The 17,141-nt window shown below is 41.5% G+C and overlaps 1 protein-coding gene across 1 annotated transcript in view; it reads left to right on the top strand.

Annotated features, from left to right (window-relative positions):
* Positions 1 to 1,254: 1,254 nt before the first annotated feature.
* Positions 1,255 to 17,141, top strand: part of mcc (MCC regulator of WNT signaling pathway) — a 121,212-nt gene continuing 105,325 nt past the window's right edge. The window contains exons 1-3 of the mRNA XM_071350574.1: positions 1,255 to 1,628; positions 5,019 to 5,263; positions 5,677 to 5,900. Of these exons, the coding sequence (XP_071206675.1) occupies positions 1,507 to 1,628; positions 5,019 to 5,263; positions 5,677 to 5,900 (591 nt within the window). The 5' untranslated portion in view covers positions 1,255 to 1,506. The remainder of the gene's footprint in view (positions 1,629 to 5,018; positions 5,264 to 5,676; positions 5,901 to 17,141) is intronic.

Genomic DNA, 17,141 nt, shown 5'->3' with positions numbered 1-17,141 from the left:
GTCAGTACAGGTGAATCAAAGCTGGGACGAGAGACTGAAAAACAGCTTCTATCTCAAGGCCATCAGACTGTTAAACAGCCATCACTAACATAGAGAGGCTGCTGTCAACATACAGACTCAAATCTCAGGCCACTTTAATAAATGGACTTAATAAAGGTATCACTAGTCACATTAAATAACGCCACTTTAATAATGTTTACATATCCTACATTACTCATCTCATATGTATATACTGTTCTATACCATCTACTGCATCTTGCCTATGCCTATCATTAGCCACTTTAAATAATGCCACTTTGATCATGTTTACATATCCAACATCCCTCATCTCATATGTATATACTGCTCTATATCATCTACCGCATCTTGCCTATGCCGCACGGCCATCGCTCATCCATATATTTATATGTACATCCCTTACATTTGTGTGTATAAGGTAGTTGTTGTGAATTTGTTAGATTACTTGTTAGATATTACTGCGTTGTCGGAACTAGAAGCACAAGCATTTCACTACACTCGCATTAACATCTGCAAACCATGTGTATGTGACCAATAAAATTGGATTTGATTTACAGAGAAAATGAATGTCCAATACACATAGTAGGTTGACTTGTAGGCTTAATGTGGCTCATTTCACATGGATTTCAGTGTTCCGCAACAAGAGCTACGATGCTAATATTTGTGTAAACTCTCCACAGCTGTTTTCTGTGGGTGTCACTGAGTAGACTGATACCCCATTTATTTGATCCACAATCCATAGACATGGCTGTACAGTGAAATATGAATGTCATTACGCACAATAGGCTGTCTGGGGAGGTGATTTCCCACAGTCAAAGTCCCGTAATAAGAGCTAGGACGCTAATATTTGTGTAACTCTTCACAGTTATGTTCTGTGGGTGTCACTGAGTAGACTGATACGCATTTCAATCCATAAGTAAGGCTGCACAGTGAAATATAAGTATGCCCCCAATGCAATTCTGAAGTTTAATACATCCATAGTGCGATTTCTACAGATTTGTTTGTTAAATGAACTCATTATTGTCTTTTGTTTAATTTACATAACAACATTCCAAAATGGTTTAGTATTATCTAATTCAAATATGTCATAATTCCACTATTTGCATCCATTTTCATCTTTCAATTAGGGAGTTTTATTTTGAAGGTGAACCGCAAATTCCGCTATTGTGGCTAATCCTTATTGTGGCTAGCTTCACATATGTCCCACTGAGTTTAGGTCGACACTCAACTCCACAGCAGTTTACCCAAAGCTTTTTAACGCCTCCCTATTCGCGACTAGATCTCGGGGTTAACTTTTACGGCACGTGCTGCACCTTCCTTTTTGCAGATGTGACCTAAACCCAAGTTTATATTTGATTCTATTCAATCCGATGTCGGGTAGTAGTCGACACTTACGGGAAGTGTGATGATGAGGCAGTTACTTTGTTGAGAATGAATACTTGGAGGGGTAGAAGCCTAGCACACTAGTTACAGTATTCAGGGAAGATCATGGCGGCGGTGGAGGTGAGTGTGAGTAGCGGCAGTAGTGACACATCTAGCACCGGCGAAGAGGAGAGGATGAGGCGGTTGTTTCAGACTTGCGACGGTGACGGTGATGGATACATCAACAGGTAAGTCTATTTTATCAACGACACGGTGGGGTTAGAATTGAAGGCTACCAAATGCAAATGAACAGATTTTTCCAGACATGTATATATGATCTGGAAATATGATCACTTGTTTAGTTAGTTTTGTAATGTGAGCAAATTGCCATTGACTTCCGTAGCGAACAAGTTCTCGGATTTTGATTCGTACACTTCGAACCATGCCCAGTCTCGAAAACTGGCAAGGGCAAACTATCGAAAAACATCTGCATGCCATGGAAGTGTTGGCTTGAGTTTTTGAAAGCAACTCAAAATGTAATTTGACAATGAAAATGTTGCAGCAGTGTATTTAGTTGAATGTAGCTAGCTAACTAAAAGCTAGACTCCAGACAATCATACTCATATAACGTTACTAACTCCAGACTAGAAGAAACTGTTGGCCAATAACATGCTTCCTATTATGTGACCAATATCATAATCATAACCATTCCGTTTGTAGCTAGTTGCAAAGAAATGTATGGATATTCTAAAAGCTTATGCACTGAGTCAGAACTGCTTTCACACATGCTCATTGACGAGGGCTACTGCATAGTGTAAATAAACACCAACCCTCCAACTTAGATCACAGCAACTGGATTTGATGCAGCATCCAAAGACCTTTTACATTTCATGTGCAGGCTGCAGAAAAGTGGCATGAGCCAGGCAAGATCATGGAGAATACTCCTGAGCACAGAGAACTGAAACATTTGTCCATACCTCGGGAATAGGGAATCTAGGCCTATTCCTGTCCTAACATAATCTTGTGAGTGTGAGTTATGGTGTTATTAAGTTACAGTTTACACAGCGATATGAGTTATAATCATAGTGGTGGTCTGTAATTATAAAATGCTCATGAACTCTGAAGTGTTGAATGTTCTTTCTTGGCAGTAAAGTAGGCATGCTTTAGGCTATACACAAGCACAGAGAGCGGTGAGCAAAATTAAAACATGCAGGACAGGAGAGCTTAAGAGCATTGGTTACTTTTGATTCAACTCAAACACATCTTTTTCAGTCATCTCTTTTGTTACAGAGAAGCCCATGGTTTGCTTAGTCATTTGAGATGCATGTTTTTATGTATATTTGTGGCATAGAACGCACCACTAAATGGATTGGTTGCCCCTGTAAGGCATCAAAGATGATAAATGGAACCAGTTCTGTGAAAATGTATGATTTGGCTATATTCTCCATGCATTCCAGCTGTTAGACATGAAACTGACGAATAAGATATCCATTGTGCTGAATAACTACATCTATTTATTTATTTTCACTCTTTTGAGAAGTGAAGACAATTTCTCAGGCTGGTGCCCTGGCTAATGTATCAGCAATTCAACTTGGTGCTGCAACTTGTACACCACTCTTCAATTGAAAACAGTTATCTCTCTCTCTCTCTCTCTCTCTCTCGCTCTCTCTCTCTCTCTCTCTCTCTCTCTCTCTCTCTCTCTCTCTCTCTCTCTCTCTCTCTCTCTCTCTCTCTCTCTCTCTCTCTCTCTCTCTCTCTCTCTCTCTCTCTCTCTCTCTCTCTCTCTCTCTCTCTCTCTCTCTCTCTCTCTCTCTCTCTCTCTCTCTCAATTCAATTCAAGGGGCTTTATTGGCATGAGAAACATGTGTTAACATTGCCAAAGCAAGTGAGGTAGGTAATATACAAAAGTCAAATAAACAATAAAAATGAACAGTAAATATTACACATACAGAACTCTCTCTCTCTCTCTCTCTCTCTCTCTCTATATATATATATATATATTCAAGGGGCTTTATTGGCATGGGAAACATGTGTTAACATTGCCAAAGCAAGTGAGGTAGATATTATACAAAAGTGAAATAAACAATACAAATTAACAGTAAACATTACACATACAGAAGTTTCAAAACAATAAAGACATTACAAATGTTATATTATATATACACAGTGTTGTAACAATGTACAAATGGTTAAAGCACACAAGTTAAAATAAATAAGCATAAATATGGGTTGTATTTACAATGGTGTTTGTTCTTCACTGGTTGCCCTTTTCTTGTGGCAACAGGTCACAAATCTTGCTGCTGTGATGGCACACTGTGGAATTTCTCCGAGTAGATATGGGAGTTTATCAAAATTGGATTTGTTTTCAAATTCTTTGTGGATCTGTGTAATCTGAGGGAAATATGTCTCTCTAATATGGTCATACATTGGGCAGGAGGTTAGGAAGTGCAGCTCAGTTTCCACCTCATTTTGTGGGCAGTGTGCACATAGCCTGTCTTCTCTTGAGAGCCATGTCTGCCTACGGCGGCCTTTCTCAATAGCAAGGCTATGCTCACTGAGTCTGTACATAGTCAAAGCTTTCCTTAAGTTTGGGTCAGTCACAGTGGTCAGGTATTCTGCCACTGTGTACTCTCTGTTTAGGGCCAAATAGCATTCTAGTTTGCTCTGTTTTTTTGTTAATTCTTTCCAATGTGTCAAGTAATTATCTTTTTGTTTTCTCATGATTTGGTTGGGTCTAATTGTGCTGTTGTCCTGGGGCTCTGTGGGGTGTGTTTGTGTTTGTGAACAGAGCCCTAGGACCAGCTTGCTTAGGGGACTCTTCTCCAGGTTCATCTCTCTGTAGGTGATGGCTTTGTTATGGAAGGTTTGGGAATCGCTTCCTTTTAGGTGTTTGTAGAATTTAACGGCTCTTTTCTGGATTTTGATAATTAGTGGGTATAGGCCTAATTCTGCTCTGCATGCATTATTTGGTGTTCTACGTTGTACACGGAGGATATTTTTGCAGAATTCTGCATGCAGAGTCTCAATTTGGTGTTTGTCCCATTTTGTGAAATCTTGGTTGGTGAGCGGACCCCAGACCTCACAACCATAAAGGGCAATGGGCTCTATGACTAATTCAAGTATTTTTAGCCAGATCCTAATTGGTATGTTGAAATTTATGTTCCTTTTTGATGGCATAGAAGGCCCTTCTTGCCTTGTCTCTCAGATCGTTCACAGCTTTGTGGAAGTTACCTGTGGTGCTGATGTTTAGGCCGAGGTATGTATAGTTTTTTGTGTGCTCTAGGGCAACGGTGTCTAGATGGAATTTGTGGTCCTGGTGACTGGACCTTTTTTGGAACACCATTATTTTGGTCTTACTGAGATTTACTGTCAGGGCCCAGGTCTGACAGAATCTGTGCAGAAGATCTAGGTCTCTCTCTCTCTCTCTCTCTCTCTCTCTCTCTCTCTCTCTCTCTCTGTCCTTTTACCTCTGCCTCTCCCTCTTCTTTTCTCTCTGCCTCTCCTTCACCATGTCCCTCCTTATTTTTCCCTGTTTCTTTACTATCACCATACCTTTCCTCCTGCCTGTATCTCCTTCCCTCTCTCCTGCACCTTTTCCATCTCCCTAAAAACCTCCTTCTCTCCCTGTCTCCTGTTAGGAATGACCTGCTAATGGTGTGCAGACAGCTAAACATGGAGGGGTCTGTGGCAGAGATCATGGGCCAGCTGGGAGCAGACGAGCGAGGCAAGATCTCCTTTGAGGACTTCACCCGCTGCCGCATGCAGCTGGTCAATGAGATCCGTAGGGAAGAGGGCGAGATCTCCCAATGCTCCCAGGACTCTGACACTAGGAAGCTCAGGGAACACATCGCCTCCTGGCCAACCAGTAGCGAGATTAGCAGGGGTGAGTTTGGGGATAGCCAATGAAGATTAGCCAGAATTTTGAGTTACATTGTTAAACAAGAGACGCCAATTAATCATAGCTGCCTACAAGCATAAAACCAGCTAAGAACAGGCAACACCAAACAACTAAATCTAACACCCGACATTCAACAACTAACTGCAAACAACCACTAACCCTTATTACACAGTCATTATTAACCATAAACAACTGACACCAAACTGCTAAAATGAAACAACCAAAACATAACCTGCATGACTGAGGCTATGGTTTTTAACTCTGTTGCTAAACCCACAGATCTGTTTGGGAGTGTCAAACCTTCACATTGCTTATTAGTTATGAGTTATTACCTGTTATTTCTAAGTTACTACCTGTTAGTTATCGAGTTATAATGTGTCCCCGAGGGGCCTTGTCAGGAGCCAGAGAGAGCTGGGAGTACTACTCTGGGGCCCGGGACCTTCAGAGTACAGACATCCAGCCTCAGCAGACACAGAACCAGCAGCAGCCAGCCATCCTCCAGAAGCTCCTGGAACAGCCTGGGACTGTCCTAGAACAGCAGGCTGCTCTTCATAAACTCCTGGCCCAGACCAGCACCCGCTGTGCTCCCCTGGGGGGAAACTACCTGGAGCTGGCCAACACAGTGAGTAGACTGCTGTTGGTGTTGAGTGCGTACTGCATAGTGCTGGTGGTAGCATTTGGTGGATTCCTGATATGTTGCCTTTTGAATTATTTTGTGAGCCACCCAATGGCCAAAATAGTTGTTTCTAGTCAAAAGCCAGTCTGTGACTGCGATACTCTCAGCTGCCTACTTAGCCTCTGAGTTACTGGATGTTTACTGCCAACGATGAAGGAATGAGTGTGCAATGAATGGTGGAGTCTGGAGATATTGCATTTACAGAAAAGACAACCGTGTTGTCAGCTGGCACCTCCAACACCCATACAATGTCTAGTTGGTAACACACAGAAACCTAAGACGTGTTGTGGTGCTGTGTAAAAGTTGAACCATTGAAAATCAATATAATCTTCCTGGGAAAAGACTTTCACCATGAAGATAGGGGGAAATTAATTAATGATAGGTGTAGTAAGCATGGTTATCATGCAGAGGGCAGTGCTGCTCATGATAACTTAGTCTTCTTGCATTTACCTCTCCTGCTTAGAGCAGTCACTGGGCCTGAATGGCTTGACATCAGGGTGCCCCCTCATTATGGTTAGGATTTGAAGATACTGATCCTAACTGCGACACTGTCCCTGTGTCTTTACTCTTCAGCAAGATAACTGTCAAACCTACAGACCTCTTCTGACGCTAGAACCACAGCGAGGTATCACAATGCTTTTTATGCTTTGTCCGGGTAGGGATTCCAACTCTCCCTAAGTTTTGACCTTGGCTCTCTGTCACAGTCTTAAGGGGTATCATCATCAGGGTATCTGTATAATCTCCTTCACCTCCCCTGAGCAGTAATCACACCCCTTTATTAATGCATCCATATTTATTATTCATCACATTGGGCTGTCATATTTCCTTCCTATATCAGGTTTCAAGGCTGGGCGCCTTTATGGACCCATAGAAATAATTTTGAAGTTTATTACTGACATTCACATCTTGACACCGTCCCTCTGTAGATTAGCACAGGCACCAGAGAGAATGGGAGGTTAAACGCTGTCGGTTGTGAGTGACAGGAAGTGATGTTTGTGTCTGATGGAGAAAGTGTAGTGACTAGTCACTTTCCAGCGCTAACCATTCTGTGCAATATGGTGCGGTGGTGTAGCAACTGTTTTTAGCCCCCCCCACGCAATTAGGAGCCCCACTTTACGGGTTTGACCTGCTGGTAGCCGTGCTTAATGCGGCCGCCAGGTTTCGACCACAGTCCTAATGGAATATCTGGTTCCGGACACAGGAAGGCCGTGAAACTATCAATGCTTTGGTTCTCTAGGTAGAAAAGGGACTTTATGGACATGGTCCCTGTCATGTTTTGGGATGTTTTCAGAATAGGGGGAGGTATAGATGCTGTATAGCCTATGATTGTGTTTGTTTGTTATTTTTAATGCCTGGGTTGGTTCTTTTTATTTGGGTTTATGAAAAGTTTAAATGTAAAAGGTCTAAATGTCAAATCAAAGTATATAACAGGTGTAGACTTTACTGTGAAATGCTTACTTACAGGCTCTTTCCCAACAATGCAGAGTTCAAAAGTAAGAACATTTGCTAAATAACAAAAAGGAAATAGTAACACAATAAAATAACAATAACAAGGCTATATACAAGGAGTACCGGTACCGAATCAATTTGCAGGAGTATGACATAGTTGAGGTGATTGACGTAATATGTACATGTAGGTAGAGGTAAAAGTGAATAGGCAATCAGGATATATAATAAACAGATAATACACAGAGTAGCAGCAGCAGCGTGTGTGCATGTGTGTGCGTGTGGCATCAATATGCATGTGTGTATATGTTTTGTGTGTGTTGGAGTGTCGGTGTAGTATGTGTGTGGGTAGAGTCCAGTGCAAGAGAGTCAGTCCCCCTCCAAAAATGTAGGCTAACATGCTGACTAGACCGGGCACGTGCGTGCACCATCGTGCGCATGTTGATTTTGTCCATCCACACCAGATGCGATTAGGACACACAGATTAAAATACCAAAACGAACTCTGAACCAACTATATTAATTTGGGGACATGTCTAAAAGCATTAAACATTTTACCTGAAATGCACAAGGTCCTCTAATCCTACAATTAATCCACAGATAAAAGGTAAAACCGTGTTAGTTTCTAGTAATCTCTCCTCCTTCAGGCTTCTTATTCTTCTTTGGGCTTTATATGGCGGTTGGCAACCAACTTTAAGGTGCATTACCACCACCAACTGGGGTGTGGACCCCCGTTCATCTTTCAATCACCCACATGGGTATATGGTCCTAAAAACCAATGAGGAGATGGGAGAGGCGGGACTTGCAGCGCGTCAAGAACCACGTTTTATTTTAGCACCTGGCTACGTAGACGCTCGTGAGCAGTTTGGATTTAATGATTGAGTAACATGTACGTATGTGTACATTTATTTTGCGACGCTCGCGTACATCACGCTAGTGGTTTGGTCAGCATGTAAGTTTTATCTTCCTTCATGCACTCATGTAGACCATGTTAGTATTTGGAGGCCTTGTATGGAATTACGTTCTGACCTTGAAGGGCATTTGCAAATATTAAGAGATTATATACTGAACAAAAATATAAACGCAACATGCAATAATATCAAAGATTTTACTGAGTTACAGTTCAATTGAAATACATTCATTAGGCCCTAATCTATACATATATGCATCTGTTGGTCACAGATACCTCAAGAAAAAGGTAGGGGCGTGGATCAGAAAACCAGTCAGTATCTGGTGTGACGACCATTTGCCTCATGCAGTGTGACACATCTTCTTCGCATAGAGTTGATTGTGGCCTGTGGAATGTTGTCCCACTCCTCTTCAATGGCTGTGCGAAGTTTCTGGATATTGTCGGGAACTGGAACACGCTGTCGTACAAGTCGATCCAGAGCAGCCCAAACGTGCTCAATAGGTGACATGTCTGATGAGTATGCAGGCCAAGGAAGGTCCTTGCGAGATGGGTTCATGCATTATCATACTGAAACATGAGGTGATGGCAGTGGATGAATGGCACAACAATGGCCCTCAGGATCTCGTCACGGTATCTCTGTGCATTCAAATCGGCATCGATAAAATGCAATTGTGTTCATTGTCCGTAGCTTATGCCTGCTCACACCATAACCCCACCTCGACTATGGGGCACTCTGTTCACAACGTTGACATCAGCAAATCGCTCGCCCACACAACGCCATACACGTGGTTTGCGGTTGTGAGACTGGTTGGATATACTGCCAAATTCTCAAAAACGACGTTGAAGGTGGCTAATGGTAGAGAAGTTAGCATTCAATTACCTGGCAACATCTCTGGTGGACATTCCTGAAGTCAGCATGCCAATTGCACGCTCCCTCAAAACTTGAGACATCTGTGGCATTGTGTTGTGTGACAAAACTGCACATTTTATAGTGGCCTTTTATTGTCCCGAGCAGAAGGTGCACCTGTGTAATGATCATGCTGTTTAATCAGCTTTTTTATATTCCACACCTGTCAGGTGGATGGATTATCTTGGCAAAGGATAAATGCTTACTAACAGGATGTAAAAAAAATTGTGCACAATATTGGAGAGAAATAAGCTTTTTGTGCATATGGAACATTTCTAGTATCTTTTATTTCAGCTCATGAAACATGGGACCAACACTTTACATGTTGCGTTTTTATATTTTTGTTCATTGTACATCAGCTGCTGAGTGGAGAGTGAATGCTACATTTTCTCCTGTGTTAATAGAAACATTGAGTGTGTGTGCGTGGCTTGCGTGAGAGAGGGAGAGTGTGTGTGTGTTTGTGCGTCAGGCAGCGCTGTGTATAGCAGAGAATACATTGCCATCCCTGGTTGAATAGATTCCCGTGCCCCCTCACCCAACACTCATTACCCAACTCCATATCCCTCCACACTCAGTAAACAACATTGTGTTTGGGGGAAAATAAACTGCATATCATTATCCCCATGAGAAGAAACTTAATCCCTGGGTTGCAGATTGCTTTCTGTGGCATTTTGAGTTTATTCACACCCCTGTTCATTATCTGGTATTTTATTTGCCAGTTAGGGGAAATTTAATCACTATACGGGAATGATGTTACCCCGTTGGCTACAGCCAGCATCTGGCCAGGGCTGTAAAGGCAGATTAACACTGTCAATGGAGACATGGGACATATGCAGGGGCCACCAACAGATTAAACAATGAGGACGGTATATCACTGTCAAAGGGACTTTCCAACATTATTGGACTAAAACTCACACTTTTCTCATTCCTCTGTGATTTGGATACCTTTTATTTTTTTACCCCTTTTTCTCCTGAATTTTGTGCTATCCAATTGATTGTTACAGTCTTGTCCCATCGCTGCAACTCCCATATGGACTCGGGAGAGGCGAAAGTTGAGAGCCATGCGTCCTCCGAAACACAACCCAGCCAAGCCGCACACCAATGTGTCCGAGGAAACACCTGCCCGGCCCGCCACAGGAGTCGCTAGTGCGCGATGGGACAAGAAAATCCCTGCCGGCCAAACCCTCCCCTAACCCAGACGACGATACCTTTCTGATAAGATTTTATTCGTCACATGTTTTGTAAACAACAGGTGTAGACTAACAGTGAAAGGCTTACTTAGAGGCCCTTCCCAACAATGCAGAGAGAAAGAAAATAGAGAAATAATAACACGTAATAATAAATACACAATGAGTAACGATAACTTGGCTCTGTAAACGGGGTACCAGTACCGAGTCGATGTGCAGGGGTATGAGGTAATTGAGATAGATACAATGCCTTCAGAAAGAATTTACACCCCTTAAATTATTCCACATTTTTCAAAATGAATTCCATTGATTTTTTTCTCTCACCCATCTACAGTCAATAATACCCCATAATGACAAAGTAAAAACATGTTCTTAGACATTTTTGCAAATGTATTGAAAATGAAATACAGAAATATATAATTTACATACCCCCCTGAGTCAATACCTTGTAGAAGCACTTTTGGCAGTGATTACAGCGATTTGTCTTTCTGGGTATGTCTCTAAAGCCTTGTTCACATTGGCAGTTTTATTTATTTGCATATCTGATTAAAATCGGTTATTTTGTCCTGCAGTCTGAACAGCCAAAAAGCACATGGAATCAGATATTTCAAGCCACGTACAAATCTGATTCCTTGCCATGCGTCTTGTCTGAACAGTCAAATATGATTTATTTCCCCTCAAGTGGTTTTTATACTGTTATTTGGCATATCTTGTTGCTTGCTAGCTACTCTGTTGACAGTTTTGACAAGAACTTGTGGTAGCTAACTAGCTTGTTAATCGTTTACAAGCAAATTAGTTAATGTGCTAGAAAGCTAAACGGCTAGCTAGCTAGTTGACTGCTGAGGTTAGCCAAAAAGGACTCATTTTGAAAGTTGGATCATCTTATCCTTTGAGGCTTTGATTTTGAACATTCAAAGCAACTGGGAAACTTCCATGGCAGGCATTGTCACCATAGCTTGCTACATAACTTCTGAATGATAAGAAGCACGTGCACCACCACCAGTCAGTCTACAACACTGCACACACCAGGACTCGAATTTACAGGCGGCAGTGACAACAGAGTCGATGCACACATGTGTGGCCGTAATACACCAGAAAAAAAATCCATGCTTTGCAGCCAAAGTGGCCGTTGTCCCCTCGGTCACATAATAATTCTCTTCTCACGGCTGCCAATCACCTTACTCCAAAGCGCTTCTCACTCATATCGCTCTCTCAGATATCTAAATTATTATTAAAAACTGGGTGGTTCAAGCCCTGAAAGCTGCTGATTGGCTGAAAGCCATGGTATATCAGACCATATACCACGTGTATGACCAAAAATTACTTTATACTGTTCTATTACGTTTGTAAAGAGTTTATAATAGCAGTAAGGCACCTCGGGGGGTTTATGGTATATTGCCAATATACCACGGCTAAGGGCTGTGTCCAAAGCACTCCGTGTTGCATCTTGCCTAAGAACAGCCCTTAGTCGTGGTATATTGGCAATATACCACACCCCCTCGGGCCTTATTGCTTAATTAGCCAATGCCTGTCACATGATTGGCTCCTCATAAAATGACAAAAAAACATCCAGGTTTTAAACAATTATGTTTATGGTTTAGTAGTTTAAAAATATTGACTGCCTCCACTTGTGAGGTGTGTGATGTTGCAGTGCACAACAGGCAGTGGCCTTTCTCCACCAGTGCCTCAAGTATGTCGACAGAATCAAGCCTTTAGATATTAATCATGATCCTACATTATATTGGTCAAAGATGACTGGCGTTTAGCCTAAATGTATGTATGTGTATATATGCAGTACCAGTCACTTTTTACTATTTTCTACATTACTAGTGAAGACAAACTATAAAATAACACATGGAATCATGTAGTAACCAAAGAAGTGTTCAACAAATCAAAATATATTTGAGATTCTTCAAAGTAGCCACCCTTGCCTTGATAACAGCTTTGCACACTCTTGGCATTCTCTCAACCAGCTTAACCTGGAATGCTTTTCCAACATATTTCCAACATATATGTGAATGTAATTATAAGTCTAATTAGAGTTTGGCTACATTTTCAAGCACCTCCCTCATGTCAGCATTGTTCTGGAGACATGACAGGCTGTAACAAATATGCACAGGCTATCACCTACACTAGCCTAATTATTTATGTACATTTACATACACTTTTATTTCTTAACAGAATAGCTACTCTTTTTTCGATTTTCAAATCAATTTCATTGGCTATTTTGGTTAATGGCTCTGGTGCCCAAGCAGATGGCCTTGGTGTCCTGGCAGATTGGGCACCTCTTGAAGGCCAACATGAAATTCCAGGCCTGGCACACACCCATTGTTACTATGACAACTACCGTAGCCATGTCAGCAAATTTTAGCAGTGCTGTCTGTACACACATCCGATTTGGTCACTTGTAACTTGCTGTTTGGACAGTCAGTATTCCAAAACGGATTTGAAAAACCAAACTGAGTGAGCATTAAAGCCTGCAGTGTGAACAAGGCTTACAGCTTTGCACACCTGGATTGTGTAACATTTGCCCATTTATTAAAAAAATAAATATTCAAGCTGTCAAATTGGTTGTTGTTTATTGCTAGACAACCATTTTCAGGTCTTGACATAGATTTTCAAGTAGATTTTAGTCAAAACTGTAACTCAGCCAGTCAGGAACATTTCAGCCTTTCATTTTTTTATTAATTTGTAAACATTTCTGAAAACATAGTTCCACTTTGACATTATGGGGTATTGTGTGTAGGCCAGTGACCAAAATAATTATTGAATCCATTTAAAATTCAGACTGTAGCACAAGAAAATGTGGAAAAAGTCAAGGGGTGTCAATACTTCCTGAAGGCATTGTACATGTTCTCTGTGAGTGCAGGCGTGATTCATGCCTACGTGTGTGTGTGTGTGTGTGTGTGTGTGTGTGTGTGTGTGTGTGTGTGTGTGTGTGTGTGTGTGTGTGTGTGTGTGTGTGTGTGTGTGTGTGTGTGTGTGTGTGTGTGTGTGTGTGTGTGGTTAAGTGTGATCTCATCAGCACTGCTGGATTACCCTCTGATCACACCCATGATTCATGCCTGACACACACACACCGACACACAGTTTATTGCCATCTCATTATCGGGCTCATTATCCTAAGAGCTCTCATCCGATGACCCACTGCATTCAGCCACGTTTACCTTGGTCGATGGTAGTTTTCTGAATGCTCAAGTAGTTCACTTTATCTTTATGCAACCAGAGATTGGCCTCGGAAATCAAGATTCCTCGAGTCAAATGGTTGATGACTTGACACTTGATTATTGACTAAAATGCCTTTATTAGTATGGCATGTTCAATAGAAACAAAGTTGTTAAAAACCGACGCGTTTCGGCTGCATGGCCTTCTTTAGGGAGAGGCCATGCAGCCGAAACGCGTCGGTTTTTAACAACTTTGTTTCTATTGAACATGCCATACTAATAAAGGCATTTTAATTAATTATATGAAGAGTGCCTTGGTCCTCCTTTCTTTTTGATGACCAATTTACACCTTTTACCAAAGAGCACCTTCTATATACCAAAATATACTATAGTGTACCTTAGTAGCGCTTCCCTTCCTCCTCTTTCTACTTGATTATTGACCTTGGAAAGTGAGATAAATGTTTTATCTATTTAACGGTTGTTACCAGAGTTGGCTTGGGGTTTCAATCTCATAGTGTGGTCAATGCATTAACACATGATTCAATATTAACTCTACAAACACTGAAATAGGTTTGGAAAGAGATGTTGGCTCTGTAATGCTGTGCTGTAATGATGCTCTACTACTTTACAACATGATGTATGGTAAGCTAATGCCACAAGTTGCAACCATACGGGCTGATCTAGGCTATCCATAGTCAGAGATGTCTCTTTACACTAGTGTTTTGTAGAGACTTTTGTATGATCTTGATTCCATGCCACATACAGTAGCCTATATTGACCTATATAGCAGTTTCTTTTTCAGCATGTGTAATATATCCACTGGTGTGGATGGTGAGGTTTTGTCCGTAGCAGAAGTGCAGAGCTGGCTGTATCTTTCTCACTACTGTTCTCCATCTGGTGTCTCAGTATGAAATCCCCCTATGATATGACACCAGGTTCTCAGCCAAGCCCCAAAATAGAGCAAAGTAGTCCTAATAGATAGCCTATTTTCAAGACAACAAAAAGCTAAATCAATATCTGTTAATTAGCCCTTTACACTCGTACCTGTATATGGGTTGAAAATGGCAGATTTGGGCACTGATAAACACTGGTTGTACAGTAACATGTTATACATGACGTCAGCGCTCTGGCTCTGCACGTCACAGGTTTTGACTAAGAGACATTCTGAACTTGAGCACCGTGCACGACAAGACGTTGCCTCCATCTCTCCTGCTAATTGGGCATCTTTTGCAAATGTTTTTGTAACGGTCGTCTTTAGGTGAGAGATTGGACCAAAGCGCAGCGTGAAATGTTGACATAATGATTTATTTAAACAAACGACAAAACACGAAATAACACTTGATAATTAACAAAATAACAAACGACGTAGACTGACCTAAAACATGTGAACTTACATATAACGAAGAACGCACGAACAGGTACAGACTACAAACAAACGATACAGTCCCGTGTGGTAACATATACGGACACAGGAGACAACCACCCACAACAAACAATGTGAAACAACCTACCTATATATGGTTCTCAATCAGAGGAAACGTCAAACACCTGCCTCTGATTGAGAACCATACAAGGTCAATTAACAATGACACTTAACATAGAACAAACACAGACTGCCCACCCAGCTCACGTCCTGACCCACTAAACACAACTATACAAAAGGAAAACAAGTGTCAGGTTTTGGCCAAGACTGTTCGGGTTTTGGTCACTAGATGTCCCCATTGCACCTTTTTTGTACCTTTTGTTTTTCTTGCTCTAATTATTGTTTGCACCTGTAGGTCATTCCCTTGTTAGTATTTAAACCCTGTGTGTTCCTCAGTTCCTTGCTCAGTGTTTGTAAGTTAGCACCCAGCCCCAGCCCAAGCCTTGTTTTATACAGATATTTCTCTTGTTGGATTTTCCAGAGGTTCTCTGGTTTAGTTCTTGTGTATTATTTGAGTAGTCTTTTGAGGTTTGTTTTTCCCTGCTGTATTTAACCACTTTGTGGAGTTTCTTTTGTATTTTGGAGGTTTCCATTTTTGTGCCTCTTGGCTTTATTTTTGGACATTGTGGATTTAGTTTCTTTGCCTGAAGATTTTGTTCTTTAATTAAACCACCATCCCTAGTACTGCTGTGTCTGCCTCATCTTCTGGGTTCTGACGATTATTAGTGACTGTTTCTCGCACCGGGTCCTGACAACAAGGTCAGGAACGTGACAGTTTTGTTGTCTGAGTGAGGGAAATCTTGTAAATTAAGAGGACTCCTGTGTATTTTGAAAAATGAGACATTGAGGAATATAATAATTACAGCTTTGATGTCATACAAGCAAACCAAACACCTGTGAGTCCAAATGTGGACTTCACATTTCCATATCATAAAACTACTGTAAAAGGTTAAACTGTCATATACAGTGTCAACGTTTCTGATCACTATGTGTGACGTACAGTTACAAGATTAAATCAGACCCTGGGTTGTTCTGAACACAATGTGCCTGTTTGTCTATTGTGAAGAACATTTGCCATGGCACACGCTTTTGTATGCACTCATAACTCCTTTCTATGTGCACCAAAATTATGATCTGACCCAGATTGCGATTTATAATGGACTTTTTTTGGATTGCGAACAAAACAACTACAAGAGTTGAAGACTTCTTTGAGTCATAAAAGTGCACTGAAATTACGTAGGAACTGTGCACACTTTTGGAGAGGTGTGTGAGGCCAATTGAAGACACCAGTTAGTCCTCTCACTCAAACCCTTGTCATTTTGTTCTCTTATGATGCACCTACCCCACATTCTCCAGGAATACTCTTATGTTACTAATTGTATCCAGAGTATGTTCACATTTCGTTATAAACAAATGCTGCGAAAGTACAGTACATGTAAAATGAACATCACATCAACAGTGTAATGTTTGGATTCAGTCTTGTGTCAGGTCCACTGTTGTGTCCTCACCTTTGGTCTAATCATTTACCCATAATCTCCAAAATGTTCCCTTTCAATTGCTAACATGGTTATGCATATGCTTTTCATATTTCTTCTGTAAGAAACATTTCAATTTAGCCCAGTTGATATAGGCCAATTCCCATGACTGTAAAAAGGTTAACAGATGCATCGCAGTATCTGATGGATTTTGTCACCCATTTCGCTCTCTTCGATATTGCAGTAGCTTATGAGGGAACAGTGTTTCACCAGAGGAAGAGAAGTGAGTGATGTTTGGAGGAAGAGGATGAGAGAAGAGAGGAAAGGAGGAAGCAGTCCTGCTGAGAGGATGTAGATGCAGCCGAGCGGTCGCACCACATGTTCATGGAAGACATAGAGAGGAATGGGAGGAAGAGTGGTAGGTAGAGGAGGACGATGTACACGCAGTCACCAAGGGAGTGATCCAGAAAAGGAATGTGCATCCAGAGCCTTCTGTTTCTTCTCCTGCCTCTGGAGGTACACACAACACTTACACACAGCAGGCTATCCCTTTACCACACCAGCCTTGGTTCATGACCTGTGTCTTGTAAGTTGCGAGCTAGTTTGGCTCCTGGTCTTACAAAGCCTGCTCCCCCATTTTATTACCATGCTCCCAAAGAGCCTAACCGAAAGAGCA

This window comes from Salvelinus alpinus, chromosome 18 (genome assembly GCF_045679555.1).
Source record: "Salvelinus alpinus chromosome 18, SLU_Salpinus.1, whole genome shotgun sequence".
In the NCBI taxonomy this organism is placed as follows: domain Eukaryota; kingdom Metazoa; phylum Chordata; class Actinopteri; order Salmoniformes; family Salmonidae; genus Salvelinus; species Salvelinus alpinus.
This window is presented reverse-complemented; position numbering and strand designations above follow the sequence as displayed.